The sequence below is a fragment of the Gavia stellata genome, unplaced genomic scaffold, assembly GCF_030936135.1.
Source record: "Gavia stellata isolate bGavSte3 unplaced genomic scaffold, bGavSte3.hap2 HAP2_SCAFFOLD_563, whole genome shotgun sequence".
In the NCBI taxonomy this organism is placed as follows: Eukaryota; Metazoa; Chordata; class Aves; order Gaviiformes; family Gaviidae; genus Gavia; species Gavia stellata.
Window position 1 is genome coordinate 28 of NW_026777089.1, and position 22,181 is coordinate 22,208.

General features: G+C 50.7%; 1 protein-coding gene across 1 annotated transcript; it reads left to right on the forward strand.

The window, feature by feature from the left end:
• The first annotated feature begins 13,948 nt into the window (after positions 1–13,948).
• Positions 13,949–17,387, forward strand: LOC132321632 (outer dense fiber protein 3-like). The gene is made up of 6 exons (XM_059835099.1): positions 13,949–14,054; positions 14,856–15,056; positions 15,278–15,379; positions 16,093–16,214; positions 16,646–16,786; positions 17,301–17,387. The coding sequence occupies exons 1-6, from the start codon at positions 13,949–13,951 to the stop codon at positions 17,385–17,387; spliced, it is 759 nt and encodes a 252-aa protein (XP_059691082.1).
• The last annotated feature ends 4,794 nt before the right edge of the window (positions 17,388–22,181 follow it).

Consider the following 22,181-nt stretch of genomic DNA (forward strand, 5'->3'; position numbering starts at 1 on the left):
TGGTTTTTGACGCTAATGATTTTAAGACTTGTCTTGGTATTTGTAACCAACAACGCAAGACACAATTCTTTGCTATCTGTTCTTTGTTGCAAGGTTGTAGCTCTTCAAAGTATGCTCCGCCTTACTACCGTGTAATGCCAAAGCAGAACTATGTTCCTGGCTGTGAGAAAACAGACCCAAAGTGTAACGAAAGGATGAAGATGCCAGCAGCGCCTGTAGATTCCAGTACACCGTGCTCTGAAGGCAAGTTGCATTTTATTCAGACTTTCCTGGAGAAGGTGCTAAAGTCACTGATACCTTCTCTGGTTTTGTGACACAACAGGTTTCTGTGATGCCTGGTTCTTCGTGCCAGAGGCGTTCAGTGTTTTTAATTTGCTTCAAAACGTGAGATAAATCCAGAGGTCATTCATTCGATATAGTTATGAAGTTCAAGTACAGTGGATGGTTTACATTGTAAGACACTGGACTTGATGACCCAACTGACATTTAACGGCTCCTAAATTGCTCTCTCTTGAAGTCAAAAATGTTGTACATGGCAGTTTCTGAATACTCAACTAGCTTTTAGTTATGAGAAACAGTATTTTTCCCTTCCCTGCCCTCAAATGCTAAAATCTATGCCACCTCTTAGTGTGATTTCCAACTGAAGGGGGAAAGGGCAGAAAAATAGGGGAGCAATAATAATAGATATGTAAAGGAAAGACAATTATTTCCTCACTTTTCCTGTGAAAAGGACATGAAAGAACAAAGGGACTTGGGTCTCTTTCGGCTAAAACACATGACATGGTGTGAACTTTCCTGGTCTCCATAACAGGACTAGGAATTTTGCCATTGACTTCACCCATGCGCTTTGTGCAGTACTCCGTCGATACAAAGAACGGTGGGTTTTTCTGGAAGGCAAAAATGCTAAGTTTGTTTTAAACAAGGTTAACAGAAAGCGCGTGAGGTGTAAGTCTTCACAGGCAAATTTTTCTCCAGCAAATATTCCCTTAAAATTGTCTCTTTAACTCTGCCCAACATGTGTTTAGCTTCCGAAGTTTACAGCTTTATAACTGATTTGAAGAAGGGCTCGTCTCCAAATGCTTTTCTGTTCATCTATATTAGTTCACGTAGTAAGACAGTAAGCAACTTCACCTAATAACTTTGCTTTCTGGTAATACTTCCTATCTAAAGTATGAATTTTCCGCTCATAAAATCTTGAAGCTGATGGTTTTGTGAGTGAAATTCTGTAGCTGGCTTTTTAAAATCTAATAGCAAATTGACCTCATTAACTTGCAACTCTTTCTCTAGACATATGTAGGGAGACAATGTTACCTGAGCTCCTTTGATAATTTTCCTTGTAAGTCAAGTAAGATGAGGATGCTGGATTTTGAAGGAAGAACTGTTTTGGTAATGTTTTGGCTTACTTTTTCTGATATCTCTTTGTAGAGATGTCAAAAAGGAAACGCAGAAAGAACAAAGCGTCTTCAAGTATCACAGCAAAGAGGAGGAAATTTTAGTTCAATAAAGAGAATAAAGTTCCAGAAAACCAAAATGAAGTAGAGAGTGCGGAAGAGTCTCCAGAAGAACATGTTTCTAACATGGATTGCACGGAAGTTGAGTCCACGCAGGATTCTTCTATGGAAGAAAATGGAAGCGTACGTCAAGAACGACAGAAAAATGGGAATGAAAATAAATCTGGGTCAGAAAACGAAAGAGAGAGGGTTCTCCTTGTGGCTAAATCTGCTTCTGAAAAGAAGAGTGTCATGCTTTCTGAACATTCAGACCTAAGAGAGGACAGTGAAATGCCAGATTGCCAAATAGCAGAAAGTTCTGAAGACGGAGATTCAAATGATAAGTGAAAGGTCAAACAGGTCCTTTAGCTCCTTTTTCTTCCTGAGGAGGATTACACTATTTATTAGGTTTTAGCCTTCTTTAATTCCATTCTGCTATTTCTGTTGCATCTCTCTAAAATCAGCACACAGTGTTTCTTGCATAATGGTGCTGCCCCTCTAGTTATAGTAGCCAAACTCATGTTTTTCTGCAGCTGCTGTTCTTTTGATTCTGAAGTTTGTTTTTCCAAATGGTACCTAATCGAAAAACAGTCATTGACTTTCTTTTATTGTATGAGTAGTGTTCCACTAAGGAGCAGCGTAAGTTAAAAAGCTGTACTTCAAGCAATGTGGACCCAGACTCACATGTGGAAAAGAAGACTTCTGTCCTAATGTTTGCAATGCAGGATGTGTTTCCTAACCTAAATTACTTTGGAGTTTTACCCTGCAGTGCTGTAATGGCAACGTGACTCTATTTTTTTTCCTGTTTTTGCCCTCCCTTTTTCTCTAGTGCTTTTCTGTGTGCCTGAATTTCTAATTTTTATGGAGCACTGGCTTTTGCCAGGAGGAAAGTAAAAGTCAAGCATTTCTCAGTGAAAAAATGGTAATGGGTCTGTCTCTGTCATTGCAGAGAGAGACTGTATTCCAGGCACAGGACACTTCACTGATACTGTATTCCCGATAAACAGGCCGGTGGCCGCCGGCGTCTCCTCGCCCTTCGGCCAGGCGAGGTGCCGGCGCGCAGCGGTTGCGCAGGTTGGGAGTTCTCGGGTGGCAGGGACGCCCTCACAGCCCGCTCCTTCGCCACCAAACTTCGGCTCCGCTCTAGACTGTCCCGCCACGCACCCAGACGGCTTTTAAAGACAGCGTCGTCTCTAGCCCCGTGAAGGGTTTTTCTCCGACGCCAGCCCCGAGTTTCTCTCAGGCGCCCTGAGCTGTCGCTGAGGGAGGACATGGCCGCAGGGTCCAGAGCCCCAAACCAGGGGCGAGTGAGCACAAAGTGACGGCTCTGAGGGAAAAACCCCACACCGCACCACACCACACCCCCCCCTTTTTCTTTGTTTAGTTACAGAACTTGGAGAACGGGGACCTTTTCCTTTAGTACATAACCTAGCTATTGAGGCAATATTTAGTTTTGACTCCCGCTGCCTACTTGTCAAAAGCGTTGCGTTTCTACATACTATTTCTTTGATCGCTGCTTGCCATTTTGGTTCAGACACTAGAATACGACTGTTTCCCTGAGGAAGAAAAATAAAGGTGTGCCTTGTGGGAACCGTTAACAGTTGGTCATGGAAGCTCAAGATACACAGAGCTACAATTTTTTTAAAAAACTGTATAGGTACAGTATCCTGTCGAGACTACTGCCAGGGAAGAGTTTGGTCAAAGCTCTGAAAAGCAAAAGATTTGATCGCAGGAATGTTTCTGGTTCCTCGTTTCCACACTGTCACTCCTGTTCAGTTTTTCAAACAGTCATCTTGGGGAACGTGGTCAGCAAACCACCCCCACAGTCCCATCGAAAATGGCTGTCAGCAGTCAAGGTGGAGGTCAAGTTGAGGAAAAATTACGTTAATTCCTTTATTACCTTTCCAATGTAATACATTACATTAAAATGTAAATTTTCAATATAATTTTTCATCCTCCTGTGCTTGCCTTGGCCACATAACCAATACACCTAGAGTGGGGTGTAGCTAGCTACACCTAGCTCATGTACAGTTCTTATTTTAAAGTCTTAAGGCTCATGCTGTTTTTCAAGTGTAAGATTGTTAATGATCAAAATTATTCTGTGCTTAAAATAGAGCAGACAAAACCCCCCAAAAAGGTGATTCATTTTTTATTAACACCCATCCAAACAATACAGATAAAAGAAAAAATTCTGCATAGTACACAGATGTTGGCACAAACACACTAGAAAGAAACAAACAAAGGAAACTAAAACATGTGTAAGAAACTAAGCACGGAGGGATTGCACAGTTAGGCATTCAGTGTCACCAGACGTTGTGTGTGTGAGGTGACATAACAGCAATGTATCATGCCACATACTTTATCACAGCTGATATAAACTTTTATTCTCATAAACTTACACTTTGCCTATCCTCAATTTTTTAAAAAATAGCTGTCAAATTAACAGAGACATTTTCTCTGCTGGTTTGAAGAGGCATACATCTTCAAAACGGGGTACTGCTTTGCTTTTACTTAAACATACTTATCACTAACAATATATTCACTTTTATGTAATAAACAGATGTAATTCTCCCCAGGTAACTAGAAAACTATTTACAGTTTAATTCAACTACAAGCCACCTGACCTGTAACTAACAATTCATATTAAAATGCAATTCTCTGGTATCAAGAAGATTGTCATTATTACAAGCAAGACTCAACTTTACCTTAGAAAGTTACAGTAGTACATCTTGCTTTGTTTCAAGTTAGGTTTTTTTGACAGGCAAACATATGCCATAGTGTCGTGGTTTAAGCCCAGCCGGACTAATCACCACACAGCTGCTCACTCACTCCCCTTCCTCAGCTGGACAGGAGAGAGAAAATATGAGGAAAAGGCTCGTAGGTCGAGATAAGGACATAGGGAGCTCACTCACCAATTACCATCATGGGCAAAACAGACTTAACTTGGGGAAATTAGTTTAATTTATTACCAATCAAAACCAGAGTAGGATAATGAGAAGTAAAACCAAATCTTAAAAACACAACACCTTCCCCCCACCCCTCCCTTCTTCCCGGGCTCAACTTCACTCCCGATTTTTCCTACTTCCTCCCCCCCGAGCGGCGCAGGGGGACGGGGAATGGGGGTTGCGGTCAGTTCATCACACATTGTTTCTGCCGCTCCTTCCTCCTCACACTCTTCCCCTGCTCCAGCGTGGGGTCCCTCCCACAGGAGACAGGTCTCCACGAACTTCTCCAACGTGGGTTCTTCCCACGGGCTGCAGTTCTTCACGAACTGCTCCAGCATGGGTCCGTTCCACGGGGTGCAGTCCTTCAGGAACAGACTGCTCCAGCGTGGGTCCCCCGCGGGATCGCAAGTCCTGCCAGCAAACCTGCTCCAGCGTGGGCTCCTCTCTCCACGGCTCCACAGGTCCTGCCAGGAGCCTGCTCCAGCATGGGCTTCCCACAGGACCACAGCCTCCTTCAGGCATCCACCTGCTCCACCGTGGAGTCCTCCACGGGCTGCAGGTGGATATCTGCTCCACCGTGGACCTCCATGGGCTGCAGGGGACAACCTGCCTCACCATGGTCTTCACCACGGGCTGCAGGGGAATCTCTGCTCCGGCGCCTGGAGCCTCTCCTCCCCCTCCTTCTTCACTGACCTTGGTGTCTGCAGAGTTGTTTCTCTCACATATTCTCACTCCTCTCTTCTCCGGCTGCCGCTTCCTGTTTTTTTCCCCCTTCTTAAATATGTTATCACAGAGGCGCTACCACTGCTGCTGATTAGCTCAGCCTTAGCCAGTGGCAGATCCGTCTTGAAGTCGGCTGGCATTGGCTCTATCAGACATAGGAGAAGCTTCTAGCAGCTTCTCACAGAAGCCACCCCTGTAGCCCGCCTGCTACCAAAGCGCTGCCATGCAAACACAATACAACTAGCAGGGGCCAGTGGATCCAGTTTGGACTGGGAATGATCCCAGTCTGTCCTGGGAGGGGGCCAGGGGATCCAATCTGGACTGGGGCAGGGCCCAATCTGTCCTGGGAGGGGGCCAGGGGATTAAGTTTGGACTGGGACAGGGCCCAGTCTGTCCTGTGAGGGGGCCAGGGGATCCATTTTGGACTGGGAATGATTCTAGTCCATACTGGGAGGAAGCCAGGGTATGCACTTTGGACTGGGAATGATCCCAGTTTGGACTGGGAGGGGGCTATTGGATCCAGTTTGGACTGGGAATGATCCCACTCTGTACTGGGAGGTTGCCACGGGATCCAGTTTGGACTGGGACAGGGCCCAGTCTGTCCTGGGAGGGGGCAATGGGATTCAGTTTGGACTGGGAATGATCCCAGTCTGTCCTGGAGGCGGCCATGGGATCCAGTTTGGAGTGGGATATAGCCCAGTGTGTCCTGGGAGGGGGCCAGGGGATCCAGTTTGGACTGGGAACGATCCCAGTCTGTCCTGGGAGTGGGCCATGGGATCCAGTTTGGACTGGGACAGGGCCAAGTCTGTACGGGGAGGGGCCAGGGGATCCAGTTTGGATTGGGACAGGGCCCAGTCTTTCCTGGGAGGGGGCCAGGGGATCCAGTTTGGACTGAGACAGGGCCCATTCTGTCCTGGGAGGGGCCAGGGGCTCCAGATGAAACTGGGAATGATTGCAGTCTGTACTGGGAGCAGACCAGGGGATCCAGTTTGGACTGGGACAGGGCCCAGTCCGTCCTGGGACGGGGCCAGGGGATCCAGTTTGGACTGGGACAGGGCCAAGTCTGTACGGGGAGGGGGCCAGGGGATCCAGTTTGGATTGGGACAGGGCCCAGTCTTTCCTGGGAGGGGGCCAGGGGATCCAGTTTGGACTGAGACAGGGACCATTCTGTCCTGGGAGGGGCCAGGGGCTCCAGATGAAACTGGGAATGATTGCAGTCTGTACTGGGAGCAGACCAGGGGCTCCAGTTTGGACTGGGACAGGGCCCAGTCTGTCCTAGGACGGGGCCAGGGGATCCAGTTTGGACTGGGACAGGGCCAAGTCTGTACGGGGAGGGGGCCAGGGGATCCATTTTGGACAGGGAATGATCCCGTTCTGGACTGGGAGGGGGCCAGGGGATCCATTTTGGACTGGGAATGATCCCAGTCCGGAATGGGAGAGGGGCCAGGGGATCCAGTTAGGACTGGGAATGATCCCAGTCTGTACAGGGAGGGGGCCAGGGGATCCAGTTTGGACTGGGAATGATCCCAGTCTGTCCTGGGAGTGGGCCAGGCGATCCAGTTTGGATTGGGACAGGGCCCAGTCTGCCCTGGGAGGGGGCCAGGGGATCCAGTTTGGACTGGGAATGATCCCAATCTGTCCTTGGAGGGGGCCAGGGGATCCAGTTTGCACTGGGACAAGGCCCAGTCTGTCCTGGGACGGGGCCAGGGGATCCAGTTTGGACTGGGACAGGGCCACGTCTGTACTGTGAGGGGGCCAGGGGATCCAGTTTGGACTGGGAATGATCCCACTCTGTACTGGGAGGGTGCCACGGGATCCAGTTTGGACTGGGACAGGGCCCAGTCTGTCCTGGGAGGGGCCATTGGATCCAGTTTGGAGTGGGACAGGGCCCAGTCTGTCCTATGAGGGGGCCAGGGCATCCAGCTTTGACTGGGAATGATCCCAGTCTGTCCTGCGTTTGGGCCAGGGGATCCAGGTTGGACTGGGAATGATCCCAGTCTGTCCTGGGAGGGGGCCAGGGGAACCAGTTTGGACTGGGACAGGGCCCAGTCTGTCCTGGGATGGGGCCAGGGGATCCATTTTGGATTGGGAATGATCCGTGTCTGTCCTCGGTGGGGGCCAGGGGATCCAGTTTGGAATGGGACAGGGCCCAGTCTGTCCTGGGAGGGGGCCAGGGGATCCAGTTTGGACTGGGAATGATCCCAGTCTGTCCTGGAGGCGGCCATGGGATCCAGTTTGGAGTGGGATATAGCCCAGTGTGTCCTGGGAGGGGGCCAGGGGATCCAGTTTGGACTGGGAATGATCCCAGTCTGTCCTGGAGGCGGCCATGGGATCCAGTTTGGAGTGGGATATAGCCCAGTGTGTCCTGGGAGGGGGCCAGGGGATCCAGTTTGGACTGGGAACGATCCCAGTCTGTCCTGGGAGTGGGCCAGGGGATCCAGTTTGGACTGAGACAGGGCCCATTCTGTCCTGGAAGGGGCCAGGGGCTCCAGATGGAACTGGGAATGATTGCAGTCTGTACTGGGAGGAGACCAGGGGCTCCAGTTTGGACTGGGACACGGCCCAGTCTGTCCTGGGACGGGGCCAGGGGATCCAGTTTGTACTGGGACAGGGTCAAGATTGTACGGGGAGGGGGCCAGGGGATCCAGTTTGGACTGGGAATGATCCCGGTCTGGACTGGGAGGGGGCCAGGGGATCCATTTTGGACTTGGAATGATCCCAGTCTGGAATGGGAGAGGGGCCAGGGGATCCAGTTAGGACTGGGAATGATCCCAGTCTGTCCTGGGAGGGGGCCAGGGGATCCAGTTTGGACTGGGAATGATCCCAGTCTGTCCTGGGAGGGGGCCAGGGGATCCAGTTTGGACTGGGAATGATCCCAGTCTGTCCTGGGAGGGGGCCAGGGGATCCAGTTTGGACTGGGAATGATCCCAGTCTGTACTGGGAGGGGCCAGGGGATTCAGTTTGGACTGGGAATGATCCCATTCTGTCCTGGGAGGGGGCCAAGGGATCCAATTTGGACTGGGAATGATCCCAGCCTGTCCTGGGAGGGGGGTGTAGAGGATCCACTTTGGACTGGGAATGATTCCACTCCATACTGGGGGTGGGGCAGGGGATCCTGTTTGGACTGGTAATGATCCCAGTCTGTACTGTGAGGTGGCCAGGGGCTCCAGTTTGGACTTGGAATGATCCCAGTCCATACTGGGAGGAGGCCATTGGATTCAGTTTGGACTGGGAATGATCCCAGTCTGTCCAGGGAGGGGGCCAGGGCATCCAGTTCGGACTGGGAATGATCCCAGTCTGTCCTGGGAGGGGGCCAGGGGATCCAGTTCGGACTGGGACAGGGCCCAGTCTGTCCTGGCAGGTGACACGCGGAAACAAACTTCACAACTCACACAGAGTTATAAAGCTGACATTGGTTTATTGCGGCGCCGGGTGCAAGGGGATTTCTCCTCCTAACATGCACACCGGCTTAAAATCATGACAGGTATTTAAAACAGTTAACAAAGTTAGTTACGCCTCCTGGTTCTACCCCTTAATTAACTCTTGGTTAACACTTTTCTTACTTCATCTTAAAGTTACAGTTCTCTTTTAATTCACCACATATGCTCAGAGAGTAGGGGGCTAAATTGGCTGGGGCTTTTCTAGCTGGGAGGTGTGTTCCTTAGCATTAGAATGAGAATATAATGAGACGAGTTAACTCTAGGGCACTATTTTGGCAGTCTTTTCTATATTTCTACGATTCGTCCTTGTGCTAATCATTATTGCTAGTTGGCAGAGAGTCAGTGAAGACAGTCTTTATCACAGAGAGTCAGTGCAGACAGTCTTTATCTCTAATATGTCTAAGTACCGGGTGCAGTTGTTACAAAGTATCTTCTCTACACTTTTCTTTCTTACTTTTACCCCTTGTTTCTCAAAATGCCCTGTAATACAGGATATAAGTATAGGCTGTTCTATACCTTCAGAGCTGTGGGCTGTAGACGAGATAGATATGGGCCATGGGTAGAGTTCCTGTTTGCTAATTGTAATTTCTTTTCGTATGCTAAAACAGGCAAGCAATGGGACAGCAGTGTAGTCCTCCTACTGAGAAGCTGGGCCCAGTCTAGAATGACAAGAATCCCACCCTGACTGATATGGTAGGAAGGGAGACAGAAAAGGAGCGCGGCCAAGAGCTGTTAAAGTAGCAGCTGAAAGCTGGTCGCTGCTGCATACAAGGTGGGAAAGTGTGGGCTGGAGAGCCGGAGGGCTCTGCTGCTAATGCTGGCAACAGGTAAGCAGCAGGTCCTCTTCAGAGAAGGTGACATGCATTGGACTCTCTCAAAAGGGCCTTTGTACCTCCTGATAACTGGGGCCCTGTGACAGTGATGGTAAGGTCGTCAGCCTGCAGCTCTGCAGCAGTTAAAACTACCGCTGAAATAATTCTGATGGCGGATGCTGTTCTGTGTGTTTTGTTTTGGGTAGTCATTTCATTGAGCTAGAATTATTTCTTTGCGATTAGGTGACGGGGATCTTCTTGCCCTGATCGTCTCTTTCTGGAGTGCGTCCTGACATCCGCTGTCATCCAGAGGTTTCCCCTGTGTGGCCAAGAGGAGCGATGGTTGTGATGTGGACTGCTGTGAGTAACGACTTCAGCACTAGGCTTGGATTTTCTGAATTGCTGAAGAGAGCCAGACATGGCAGGTGCTCCATCCCTGAGTTTTGATGTGCTTAAAATATAGAGGGAATATGGGGATGATTTGTCTTCTGCTCCCTCCTCCTCTTCCTGTTGCCTCTTGTTGCCTCCTCATCTTCCTCTTTCCTTATTTTGCCTCCTGTGTCCTCCTCTTCTTCCTCCTCCAGTTACTTCCTGTTGTGTCTATGCCTCCTCTTCCTCCTCCTCATCTTGCTACCTGTTGCCTCCTGTCACCGCTTCCTCCTCCTCCTGTTTTCTCCTGTTGCCTCCTCTTCTTTCTCCTCCTCCTCTTCTCCCATCTCTTACCATTGCCTCCTGTTGCCTCCTCCTCTTCCTCCTTTTGCCTCCTGTGGCCTCCTCTTTTCTCCTCCTCCTTCTCCTCCTGTTGCCTCCGGTTTCCTTCTGTTTCCTTCTCCTACTCTTCCTCCTCCTCCTCCTGTTGCCTCCTCACCCTCTTCCTTCTGCTGTTTCCTCATGCTGAATCCTCCTTCTCCTCCTTTGTCCTCCTGTTGTATCCTGTTGCCTTCTCCTGTGGCCTCCTACTGCCTCCTCTTCCTCCTCCTCCTCTTTCCTCTTGTTGCTTCCTCTTGCCTCCTGTTGCCTCCTCCTACTCCTCATCCTATTTTCTCCTGTTGCCTCATGTTTCTTCCTCCTCCTATTGCTTCCTCCTCATCGCCACCCTTCTTCTCCTGTAGCCTCCTTCCTCTTGTTTCTTCTTGTGGACTCCTCTACCTTTTGCATCCTGTTGCCTTCTCTTGCCTTCCCTCGCCTCCTCTTCTCTCCTTTTCCCACCTCCTCTGCTTGCCTCCTGTTGCCTCTTCCTCCATCTTTTGTCTCCTGGTCCCTTCCTCTTCTCTTGCGTTCTTTTGCCTCCTTCTTATTGTGGCCTCCTCTTGCCTCCTCCTCTTGTTGCCACATGTTGCTTCCTGTTCCTCCTCCTCCTCCTCCTCCTCCTCCTCCTCCTCCTCCTCCTCCTCCTCCTCCTCTTCCTCCTCATGTTGGCACCTGTTGCCTCCTGTTTCCTCTTCCTCCCACTCCTCATGTTGTCTCCTACTGCCTCCTCTTGCCTCCTTTTCCTTGTCCTCCTACTGCCTCCACCTGCGTCCTGTTACATCCTCCTCTACCTTCTCCTTTTGCCTCCTCTTTCCTCCTCCTGCTCCTTCTCCTTTGCCTCCTGTTTCCTCCTCCTCCTGTTGCCTCCTCTTCTTCCTCGTCCTGTTCCCTCCTCCTCCTTCTGTTACCTATAGCTGCCTCCTGTTGCCTTCTGTTGCTTCCTCATCCTCCTCCTCCTCCAGTTGCCTCCTGTTACCTCCTGTTGCCTCATCCTCTTCCTTCCTCTGTGTCCTCCTTTTGCTACCTATTGCCTCCTGTAACCTCTCCTCCTATTGCCTCCTTTTGCCTCCTCCTCCTGTTCCCTCCTTTTGCTTCCCATTTCCTGCTCCTCCTCTTCTTCCTCCTCTTGTTTCTTCCTGTTGCCTCTTTTTTCCTCTTCTTCCTCCTCCTCCTTTTGCCTCCTGTTGCCTCCTGTTTCCTCCTCCTCCCCTTCCTCCTATTGCCTCCTTTTGCCTCCTCATCCTCCTGCTGTTTCCTCATGTTGAAACCACCTCTTGTTGCTCGTTTTGCATTCTTTTGCCTTCTCCTCCTGTGGCCTCCTGTTGCCTCCTCCTTCTCCTTCTCCCTTTTCCTCCTGTAGCCTCCTTTGCCTCCTCCTTCTCTTCCTTCCTGTAGCCTCTGTTTGTTCCTCCTCTTTCTCCTTCTCCCTTTTCCTCCCGTAGCCTCCTTTGCCTTCCTCCTTCTCTTCCTTCCTGTGGCCTCTTGTTTTTCCCTCCTTCTCCTCCTGGCTGCTCATGGCTTGGACAGCCATACTCTTTACTGGGTAAAAAGCTGGCTGGATGGCCGGGCCCAAAGGCTTGTGGGGAATGGAGTTATCTCCAGTGGATGGCCGGTTACAAGTGGTGTTCTCCAGGGCTCAGTATTGGGGCCAGTTCTGTTTAATATCTTTATCAGTGATCTGGATGAGGGGATCGCATGCACCGTCAGTAGGTTTGCAGACGACACCAAGTTGGGCGGGAGTGTTGATCTGCTTGAGGGTGGGAAGGCTCTGCAGAGGGATCTGGACAGGCTGGATCGATGGGCCGAGGCCAATCGTATGAGGTTCAACAAGGCTGAGTGCCAGGTCCTGCACTCGTGTCACAACGACCCCATGCAACGCTACAGGCTTGGGGAAGAGTGGCTGGAAAGGTGCCTGGTGGAAGAGGACTTAGGGGTGTTGATCAACAGCCAGCTGATTATGAGCCAGCAGCGTGCCCAGGTGGCCAAGAAGGCCAATGACATCCTGGCTTGTATCAGAAACAGTGGGGCCAGCAAGACTAGGGAAATGATTGTACCTTTGTATACTCGCCACTGGTGAGGCCGCACCTCGAATACTGTGATTAGCTCTGGGCCACTCGCTACAAGGCAGGCACTGAGGTGCTAGAGTGAGTCCAAAGAAGGGCAACGAAGCTGGTGAAGGGTCTGGAGAGCAAGTTCTACGAGGAGCGGCTGAGGGAACTGCAGTCCTTTAGTCTGAAGCAAAGGAGGCTCAGGGGAGACCTTATCACTCTCTACAACTACCTGAAAGGAGGTTGTAGCCAGATGGGTGTCGGTCTCTTTTCCCAGGTAACAAGTGATAGGACGAGAGGAAACGGCCTCAAGTTGTGCCAGGGGAGGTTTAGATTGCATGTTAGGAAAAACTTCTTCACTGAAAGGGTTATCAAGCACTGGAACAGGCTGCCCAGGGAAGTGGTACCTGGAGGTATTTAAAAGAGGTGTAGATGTGGCACTTAGGGACATGGCTTAGTGGTGGACATGGCAGTGTTTATTTGCCATTAGACTGGATGATCTTAAAGGTCTTCTCCAACCTAAATGATTCTGTGATTCTATGATTCTGTACTATCTGAACTGTTGGCAGTACAGAATTAGACAAGTGGACAAACAAAAAGGGTGGAAACGGGGCCAAGCTGACGAGCTCCAAGAACATTACTCTGAGAAAAAGACTTCTTCCTTAGGAAAGTTTTCACATTTTTTTTCTTCCAGATCATCCCATTTGCTGACATCTTCCTCAAACAGTTCCACGCTGTCCAGCACAGCTGCAAGACATCCCTTCATTCCTGCATTTCTCATTGATTCCCATTCCCTATTCACCCTCAATACTCAAGACAGCATCATGCAGGCTGCGAGGAAAAAAATTACCTGCATCCCAGCCAGGCCCAGTACAGAAACCCTTCTGTGCCCTCTCACAATTTTTATTCCTATGAGAAACCCATGTAATATAGGACATGTGACTTCCTGGAGAGAAATGTGAAAACGCTCCTGATCTGTGGCTGGCATCTAGCTTTCCTTGCATAACCAAGAAAGTACACACAAGTCTGCACGGTTTCTTCTGCACCTTGGGAAAGGCCTCTCGTGCCTGTGTTTCCAAGGACAACCTCCTAAAAGTGGCACTGCAGAGGTATTCCTCAGCCTTGGTAACTGAGAGCTGCCAGCAGCAATTTCCTCTTACTAACATCAGGCCCAATTTGCCCTCCCCAAGAAAAAAAGGTAGATTCAGGGACATCTGGAAAATAAGACATGAAATAGAAAATTCCAGGTGCTCAAATGCACATTCATGCTATTACGTGAGCCCAACAGTCTAAGGCTGCTAGATGAAATGCACAAATCACATCAGTTTTTCACTCCTTGCATGTTTCTGCCATGCAGACCTCATGAAGGTCTAGCCCTGCAAGCTGGACAACCCCAGCTCCTGATCAGCCGTACCACGCAACAGCACGTATGCCAGGCGCCAGGAGCCTGTATGATGTCACAGTGCGTCCCCATGATGAGTGAAGGCCTCTTCCCAAGGCCACCTGGCAGCTGACAGCACAACCTCTCCTGCCCGATCGCTGCCTGCCCTCACCCTCACTGTGCTCTGCGACCGAGAGCTGCAGCAGCCAACGAGCTCGTCCGCACCCAGTCCGATGGCCAAGGCTGAGAAAGGTGACGCGTCGCTGCTCCTCCCGGGGAGGTTTCACACCGGGCCTCTGTCAGAGAAGCCCCTCAACAACTCTCCTGCTCTTGCCATAGGCTTTGTAGCCACCTCCAAGATGGACGGAGCCTGGGTGGGCACCTGGAGACCTCATCGCCCACGCGGCCCCATCATGGCCCAGTTTACCAGCCCAGGACCCAAGTACTCAATCCCCGGGACCACAGGTAAAACCACCATACAAGGGGGGAGCGCCACATCCACTACCTCCAGGGGACAAGTAGCCACTGCCCCATTCCCCTTTGCTCCAATCCTCCATGATCTCAGCTGCAGCAAGGACACAGGCCTGCCAGAGGAAGCTCAGGCTGCTCATGGGAAAGCCCCGGAGAAGAGCTGCCTGGCTCTGCAAAGCCCAGAGGTGGCCTTAGCAGCCCCTTAACGCCTGAGTGCACAGGAGGAAGCTTGTTCTGTATCTTTGCCACAAACTTGTTGCTCCCACTTCACCCTTTTCTTCTTCTCTTCTTCTCCTCCTCCTCCTCTTCCTCTTTTTCTGCTTCTCCTCCTTCTCTTCTTCTCCTCCTTCATCTTCTCCTCTTGTACTTCATCTTCTCTTCCTGTTCTTCTTCTCCTTCTTTTTCAACTTCTCTGCTTCTTCTCCTTCACTTTCTTCTTCTCCTCCTCTGTCATAGCAGTAAAGTTTCATTTTCTTTTCCATCAGGGCGCTGGGAAAGCAAAATGTCACAGAAGCGATCTTTACGTTTGCTTTAAGTTAACTTAGCAACTGTTTTGGGGTTTACTACTTCATAACAATAGCATTTTGGAGATATGCTGATTAATTGCACGGTGCCTACATTGTTCTTGCTGGAGGTCATTGTACCATTGTATTGGCCTGCTGGTATCCTCCTTGGAGGAAAAAGTCACACAGGAAGGGACTTTCTTGAGGCCGGCAACTCCGACTCCTCCACTTAGAAACTAGCTTTAAATAGGCAGTTGCAGGCAGGTGTCCTTTCACAGGCTTTTCTTCCTAGGTTACCTGGCTCACAATCCCAGCAAAACCAAAGCGCCTGCGTACACGTTTCAAGGGGCCAAACGTCCCGTCGCAGACAGCTGTTCTCCGGGTCCTCGGTACTACGTCCAGCCCTCCATCACCAGGAACGGGAAGTACGTGGCTCCAGCACATCACATGTGCGGACTTCCCAAGATAAAGACCGAGGTCACCCCTGGACCGAGTGAGTACCATTTCTCCAGCACTTCTTTCAGGCAAGACAAGCACGCCTTCCTTTTGCCCTGTGCTACCGGGGTACAAAACCATCAGCTCACGCCCTGAAGGAGCTTCAGAGGTTTCCAGACAGAAAGCAAACAAGGCTGAGACCTCCACCTGACCCTTCCTCTTTGGCTTGAGGAAAAGAGCTCAGCTTCACTGCTTTTCTCCATTTCTCCTCTGCCCTAGGCGACTACTCCACCGACAAGGCCAACAAACACCTCTACAAATGCGCGCCGGCACAGTCCATGGCCTTCCGGCACAAGGCTGTCAAAACCGACCAAACTCCAGGTAGGGGAACTTGGGGAAATACACACACTTGCAGCCTGCGTGTCCTCCCAGGAAAATCTGCTGGACAGCTTATTCAACAGGCCTAGGGAAAAGCCTGCACAGCAGGACGCAACGGCCTCTTGACAAGCTTGCTTGATGTCCCAGACCACCTGTTGCGCTAAAGGGCAAGGCAATTTGGCAGAAAATAAACCCCCTTGCGTTCCAGCTTGTCCTCAGATATCAGAGGGGCTGGGGGCGGCGAGGCTTAGATTCTGAGTGATGCCCAATGCTCTGTGTTACAAGTCCGGTCACGTTCAATGTATTGAACTCTCATGATTACAGATGCACTCGTAACACCATGCACGTTCAGTCCAGTCGTGTTCCATGACCTAGCATGGCCACACTTAAGGGATTTATGGCGTTCAGTGAGAACTCTCACGGCTAGATTAGTGAATAGTGCCTTTCCGTAAAATGCGAATATAAATTTAATTCCTAAGTTACCTCCAGCAATTATTCCACACCACCAACTTCTCTCATCCCATAGAAGAAGCGGCAACTCAGGCTTGGAGCTGCCAACACACGCCATGTGTGACCGAAGACGAATACATTGGGAGGAGGGGCAAAACATCCTTCCTGCTCCTGGCAGCAGCCTTGACAGGCTGCTCCTCTCCCACCCCAGCGCTGCTGCTCTCCCCGCAGGACTCACACAGGCGTTCTTCCCATTCCCCTTCCAGGTCCTGGCACCTACACCCTGCCTCGGCTGGTGGGACCCAACACAGCCTACACCCACGCCAGCCCGTGCTACTCCATGAAAGGGAAGAGTAAGCACAATGGCTTTGCTGAAGACCTCTCCAAGGTGAGCTATGCTTCTCTGCTCTCTCGCGTCAGCAGCTGAAGCTCAGGTTAGAAGGGCTCCAGCGCCTGCTGCAGCCTCCCTTAACGCGCACTTCCCTGCACCAGCAGCAAAACCCAAGAAGCCTTGGGTCCCCTGGCTCTCCTGCTCTTAACAGCGGGAAAGGGGAGGCTCTGCCGACACCTGCGGTCCCTCGTTTCCTAACACTAACGGTTTTGGTGGGGCAAAGCTCATCGGCACTAATGGGAATCTCCCTCCTCCTCTGGGAAATCTGCCTCTTGGCAGGTTAAATGGAGGTTCCCTTGTTACAATCGCTCCGTGCCTCTCACACCACTTCTCTGGCCAGCCAGCTCAAGTAGCACAGCCCGTGTGGGCACCCAGCAAGAATCAACACCCGCCTTCTGTACCCAACAACCTCCCTGCCTCTCTTACAGACGCCAGGTCCTGCTGCATTCCCCAAGGTGGAACTGGACGTCTACAAAAAAAGGGCTCCCGTGTACACGATGGGAACCAACAGTAGACTCGGAGGTGACAAAACAGTGAAGCCGGGGCCAGCAGACTACCACCCGGGAAAGGTAAGGCAGCCTGCCCACCTCTCCTCCTCCGCTTTGCAACAACCAACCCTTAAGCATCTCCCCCTTCCGACGGGGCTTCTGAGAACTCAAGACCACCTTAGTGGAGTGACAAAACACAGGACAGCAGGCCTGCTCCCTGGCCTTGGCCCAAAGCCGAGCAGAGGGAGGCCAAAACCCCCATCTTTGCATCTCCCCTAGCTGAGCCATTCAATGCTGATAGGCGCTCACACATCACAAGCTCTTCAGGAGGACACACTGCCGCAGAAGGGACAAGCAGACCCAAGAGCAGACCTTTCTTATGCACTGGGGATCAGCTGGGAGGGCAGGGGCATCTAGCAAAGTCTGGCTGGAGCTAGAAGGACTCTGGACTTGGAGCCAGTTCCAGTGCCAGCTCAGCTCTGGGCAAATGCACCTACATCAACTTGTTATGCCAGACAGCCTTCTCTGAAGACAAGTCTTCTTAAGAACAAGGCACCACGGTCACCCTTTTTTTTCCTCACTTTTCCCCTTCCAGGTGACGCTGATCAAGCCCCAGGCACCTGCTCCCACTTTTGGACTCCGACATTCCCTCTACACAATTCCTCTAATACCTCTGATATGAGACTAATAAAACAACACCCCCCGCAAAGACCTTGTCTGGTCACCTTCAGCTGCAGGGAGAGGGCATGTGCGTGAGTGAGGACGATCAGCTCCCTCCATTTCATGTCTATGCCTCAGCCAAAACATTGCAAGACAAGGACGAGAGGAGAGCACCGAGATCAACAGCATAAGCAAGGCAGAGAGCTCTGACAGCACCGTTTCACCTGACCGAACCTAAACACTGCCCCGTGAAAGCAGTCCAGCCCTTCCCTACATGCTCTCACCCCATGGCCGAGCATCCCACAGGCACAGGCTTGCCCCCAGGGACACAGCCTGTCTCAGCACCCCCCCTTTTCAGTGCACACAGGTGGCTTCTCTCCAGGGTGGGGCCAGAAACACAGCTGCTCTGCGTGACCTCTTGCCATGGGCTAAATGCCACAGGCAAGTCCCCAAAACACTGACCGTTAAGGAGAAAGAATCCAACAGACAGGATGATGGTTGCGTCCTCCAGGTTGCCTTATAAAAGCTAGCTATCCACTAAGGAATTGGCAATATGGCAGGATGAAGATGGTACAGCCCCTCTGGGCAACCTGCTTCAATGCTGGGCTGCTCCAAAGGGGAAGAAGGTTTTCCTTACCTCTAGCCTGAAGCTTTCATATTTCAACATCGTCTAGACTATTGTCTGTTTTCCTCCTGCCAAGCACCACAGGGATGAATTTGGATCCATTTTCCTGAAAACCTCTGCCTAGGGACTGGCCAGGCTGCTGGCAGGGTCCCAAAGCCCTCCCATTCTAGAGAATGAAAATGCCCTGTCCTGCAGCATCTCCTTGCAGGGAAGTGCTCCAGGCCCCGAGCATCTTCATGGCCCTCTGCTGATCTTGCTCCCACTTATTAACATCTTTCTTGTACCGGGAGCCCAAAAATTGACCCCGTATTGTGCATGTGGTCTAATGAGTGACGAGTAAGGGGAGATAATCACTTCCCTCCATCTTTGGGTGAGGCCCCTGTTCATACAGCCCAGGACACTTCTTTGCTACCAGGGCACACTGCTGGAAGGTGTTTTGTCTTCTGTCGCCCAGGAGCATCAGGGTATGTTCCACAGAACTGCATCCGGGTCAGATGATCCCCAGCCCATATCACTGGAGGGGGCCGGTCTGGCCCAGGTGCAGGACCCAGTGCTAGTTCTTGTGGAATTTCAGGAGGTTTGTGGCAAGGCATCCCTCCCACCCGGCAGGGCTTCTCTGAATGGCATCCTTAAGGCACAGGAATGCTCCTCCCCATTTGATGACATCAACAGACCTGATGATGGATGCGTCCTCCAGGTCGCCTTATAAAAGTGCACCTTAGAAAGTGCACAGGGCCCAGGAAAGACTCCTGTGCTGCAGTGGCACCTGCATCTGCAATGTTACTAGGAATGGATCATCCATCTGCAAAGGTATCTGCATCGACATCTGCACCTCCAGGGGTATCTCCTTCTGCGATAGTGTGTTCGCCTGCAGTGCTCTCTCTCTCTTGGTATTTGCACGCGGAATGGCATCTGCAGTGCCATGGAGGACAGGTGGAAGGTTAGGGGCTTCGAGGGAGGGTGCTAGGGCTTAGGGGTTAGGGGTTTATGTTAGCAGCTTGGGTTCAGGCATCTGGGGAGAGTTTCTGCTTTGGGCTTTGTGCTCAGGGCAGGGCTAGGGCTGAGAGCTCCCCTTTTAGGGTTAGGGATCAGGGTGAGGCTCAGCGTGAGGGTTTGTGATTCTGCTTAGAGCTTCTTGTAATTGATTTGAGCACTGACTAGCTTTGTGGGTTGAGGGGTTGGGTTAGGGCTAGAGGTGAGGGCTGCCATTAAGGCTAGAGGTGAGGGCTGCCGTTAAGGCTAGCATTTGAGGGGTAGGGACCTCACAGACAACAAGCAAGTGCTGTCCCTCTCACATGCCTCTCCTTTGGCCTACCCCGTTGTCCCATCTCTCTCTTTGATGTCACTCACAAGCATCCTCACAATGCTGCTCCTCACCAGCCAGCTTCCTCCGGCAGAAATGACATCACAACCTACTCTCCGGCAATGTCACCTATGCCTTCACCTTCCTCTTGCCTAACCTCTCATCTCATCTCCCTGGCCTTTCCCTTCAGAACCTCACAATCCCTGCCCTGCTTCTAGATCCTGGGAAACATCAGTTAGGCTTAGGAGAGGGGTTGAAGATGAGGGAGGGTGAGGGACAGGATTAGGGAGTTGGGTGAGGGTTTAGGCTTCAGGCATCTGGTGAGGGGTTCAGCTTTGGCATTAGTGTCAGCATGGGATGATCTGTCATTCCCTAACAGCCCTGGAGCACTCCTTATCAGGATCGTAACCCAAGTGGAACGACACCACGGTTACCGAAATGCCATCATTTTACTAATGACTAAAGCCAATCATCTTGCAAACCTACAAACAGCGGTCCCAAGGGAGGCCCTTTGAGCTCTCCTGGACCGCAGCGGGCTGCGACCAGCATCTCCCTCCAAGTGGGACGCCTCTCAGAGTTCGCAAACTCTCCAGTTTGTGAAATTTGGAGGACTGCCACCGAAAGCTGGCGACGAAACCTGGGCTGAAACCCTCCCCTCCTGGAGGCTCAACCCTGGCCCCCTGAGAAATACTGAGACATTTGAAGTGAATATTTCACGGAACTCGAGGGGAATTTTTAACAGGTATACCTTTGTATATGTATCTATAGCTTTATGTCTGTGTGCGTGCGTGTGTGGATCAATCTGTAATCAGGCTATTGTTGTGATTAGCTCGCTTCAGGCTATTGTTGTGATTAGCTCGCTTTGTAAATCCTAAAATTAATCCTTGATTAAGTGCTGCCTAAATCTTATAATTTACCTCAAACGGTGAATGAACCTCAAATTGCTGCTAAATACACATAATCCTTAGATGAAACGCATTGACCAAGTCTGGGACTAGGATTACACCTAGCCGCACCTAGACTGCTCTCTGAGAAGGAGCTTAGAAAGCAAGGGGGTCAATTCCGACCCTCGTGACTCAACGGGAGGAACTCTTCATCCCTTGTACCTTCTCTTTTCCTTTAGAGATAAAGCGTTGACCAAGCCTTGGAATGAGTCTGGGTTCAGCGGCAGCTAATCTCCTCTTTGAGAAGTTTAGAAAGCAAGGGAGTCCATTCTGAACCTTGTGACTCAATGGGAGGGTCTTCCTTATTCTTTACCCCTTTGTTTCTCTGCTCTCTCCCTCTGTATAAATCATTCTGAGTTGATTCTCATTTGATTTCCCTTTGTATGTTTTAGTAAGTAGTAGAGTGAACCTTGCCATCGAATTCTGTTGAGTCGCACTTTTATAAACGTCTATTAAAATTGCTTTTCCCAATACCCTTGATGGTGATTCTTTAAGCAGCCTAAACCACTCATTGATGAGAAGCCCTCAGCAGGCCCTACTAAACGTCCAGGACACTTGACTCCTGCTCTGGCCTTCCACGCTCAGTGACTTTCCCCTGGGAGATGGTAAGTGTGCAGCAACGGTAATGAGTTTATTCTTGCATCTCAATTTCAGCGTGGTTGCAGAGGGACTTCCAGGAGAGACCATCTACTAGGAAGGCTTTTGCTAAGTGTGATGACATTAACAAGCACCTGATGCCACACAGGTTCATTTCTTTCTCAGTCCTAACTCAGGAATGCTTTGAACATTGACTGTAAAATGTTCCCATGCAACACACCACCTTCATTTGCTAGAGGTGGGCATGGGATGAGGTGGCACAGCCAGCCAGGTAGATGTGACCACAGGTGGATGGGCAAGGAGATCACTAGAGACACTTGCTTCTATCAGTTTCACTTTTCTGGGCGTGATTTACATAAGACCCCAGCAGCTGTTATTCAATAATGCACATACTCTGTCCTGTACTTCTAAAAAGTGGTCTAGGGCTAATGGATTCTATATTACCATTTGTGATAATAATTTGATTTCTTCCCATAGGGCTGTAATACTAGCTGCGCTTTCAGTAATGGCTTTTTCTAATTCCCTTGACACATTTGCAATAGCTCTTTCTAGTTCTGCAACCCCTAACTGTGGGATAAAAGCTGTTACAGACAGGTGGAACTTAGTGCCACATGCTATCAGAGGGCTGTAACACTTTTTCTTGTAGATAGCAGTAGATAGACCCAGGGGTCTCCTTTCAGACTAGCGACAAACCCTTCTTGGCAGCAGGGTGGTATCCTTCCTTTCTTCAGTGAAAATTCCTAACGTAGATGCCCGTCCTTGTACCACTGAGAATTCAATGGGACAGATACCCAGGGGAGTTGATTTCTGGAAGAGGATGGGCTTTTAGGGCATATGCAACAGTCGGGCTTATTTGCCTCTGCTGCTGTAGCTGGACTGTGGCTATGGCCGGATTATGGAACGAGTATGTATAATCCATATTCCACCACTGGCTTTTAAGCAATGCTACCCTATTAAAACCTGGGCTTCCAAACCACTACGAACAGGAAAAACAAACAGACACAAAGAGCAAAACCAACTCTCCCTTGGATATAGAGGACAGCACTGAAATCAAAAGGCTTTCCTGACTTAGGAAACCCAAAAGGCATTGAAAGATCTAAACTAAGCTGTCGTGGAAGCTCGTCCTCGTTAGCCGAGGGCCCCAGGAAAAGGCCGCTGCATCTCCCCAGGCTGCCTTGCCCTGCCTGGCTGCTGAGAGGAGGGGACAGCGGGTGGTGCCAGCCTGGGGTGACAGGAGGGACAGCGGGCGGTGAGAGGCCTGGGGGGTGACAGGACACCGGGCGGTGATGGGCCGGGGGGCAGCAGGGACACGAGCAGCCGGGGGCAGTGACAGGCCCGGGGCTGACG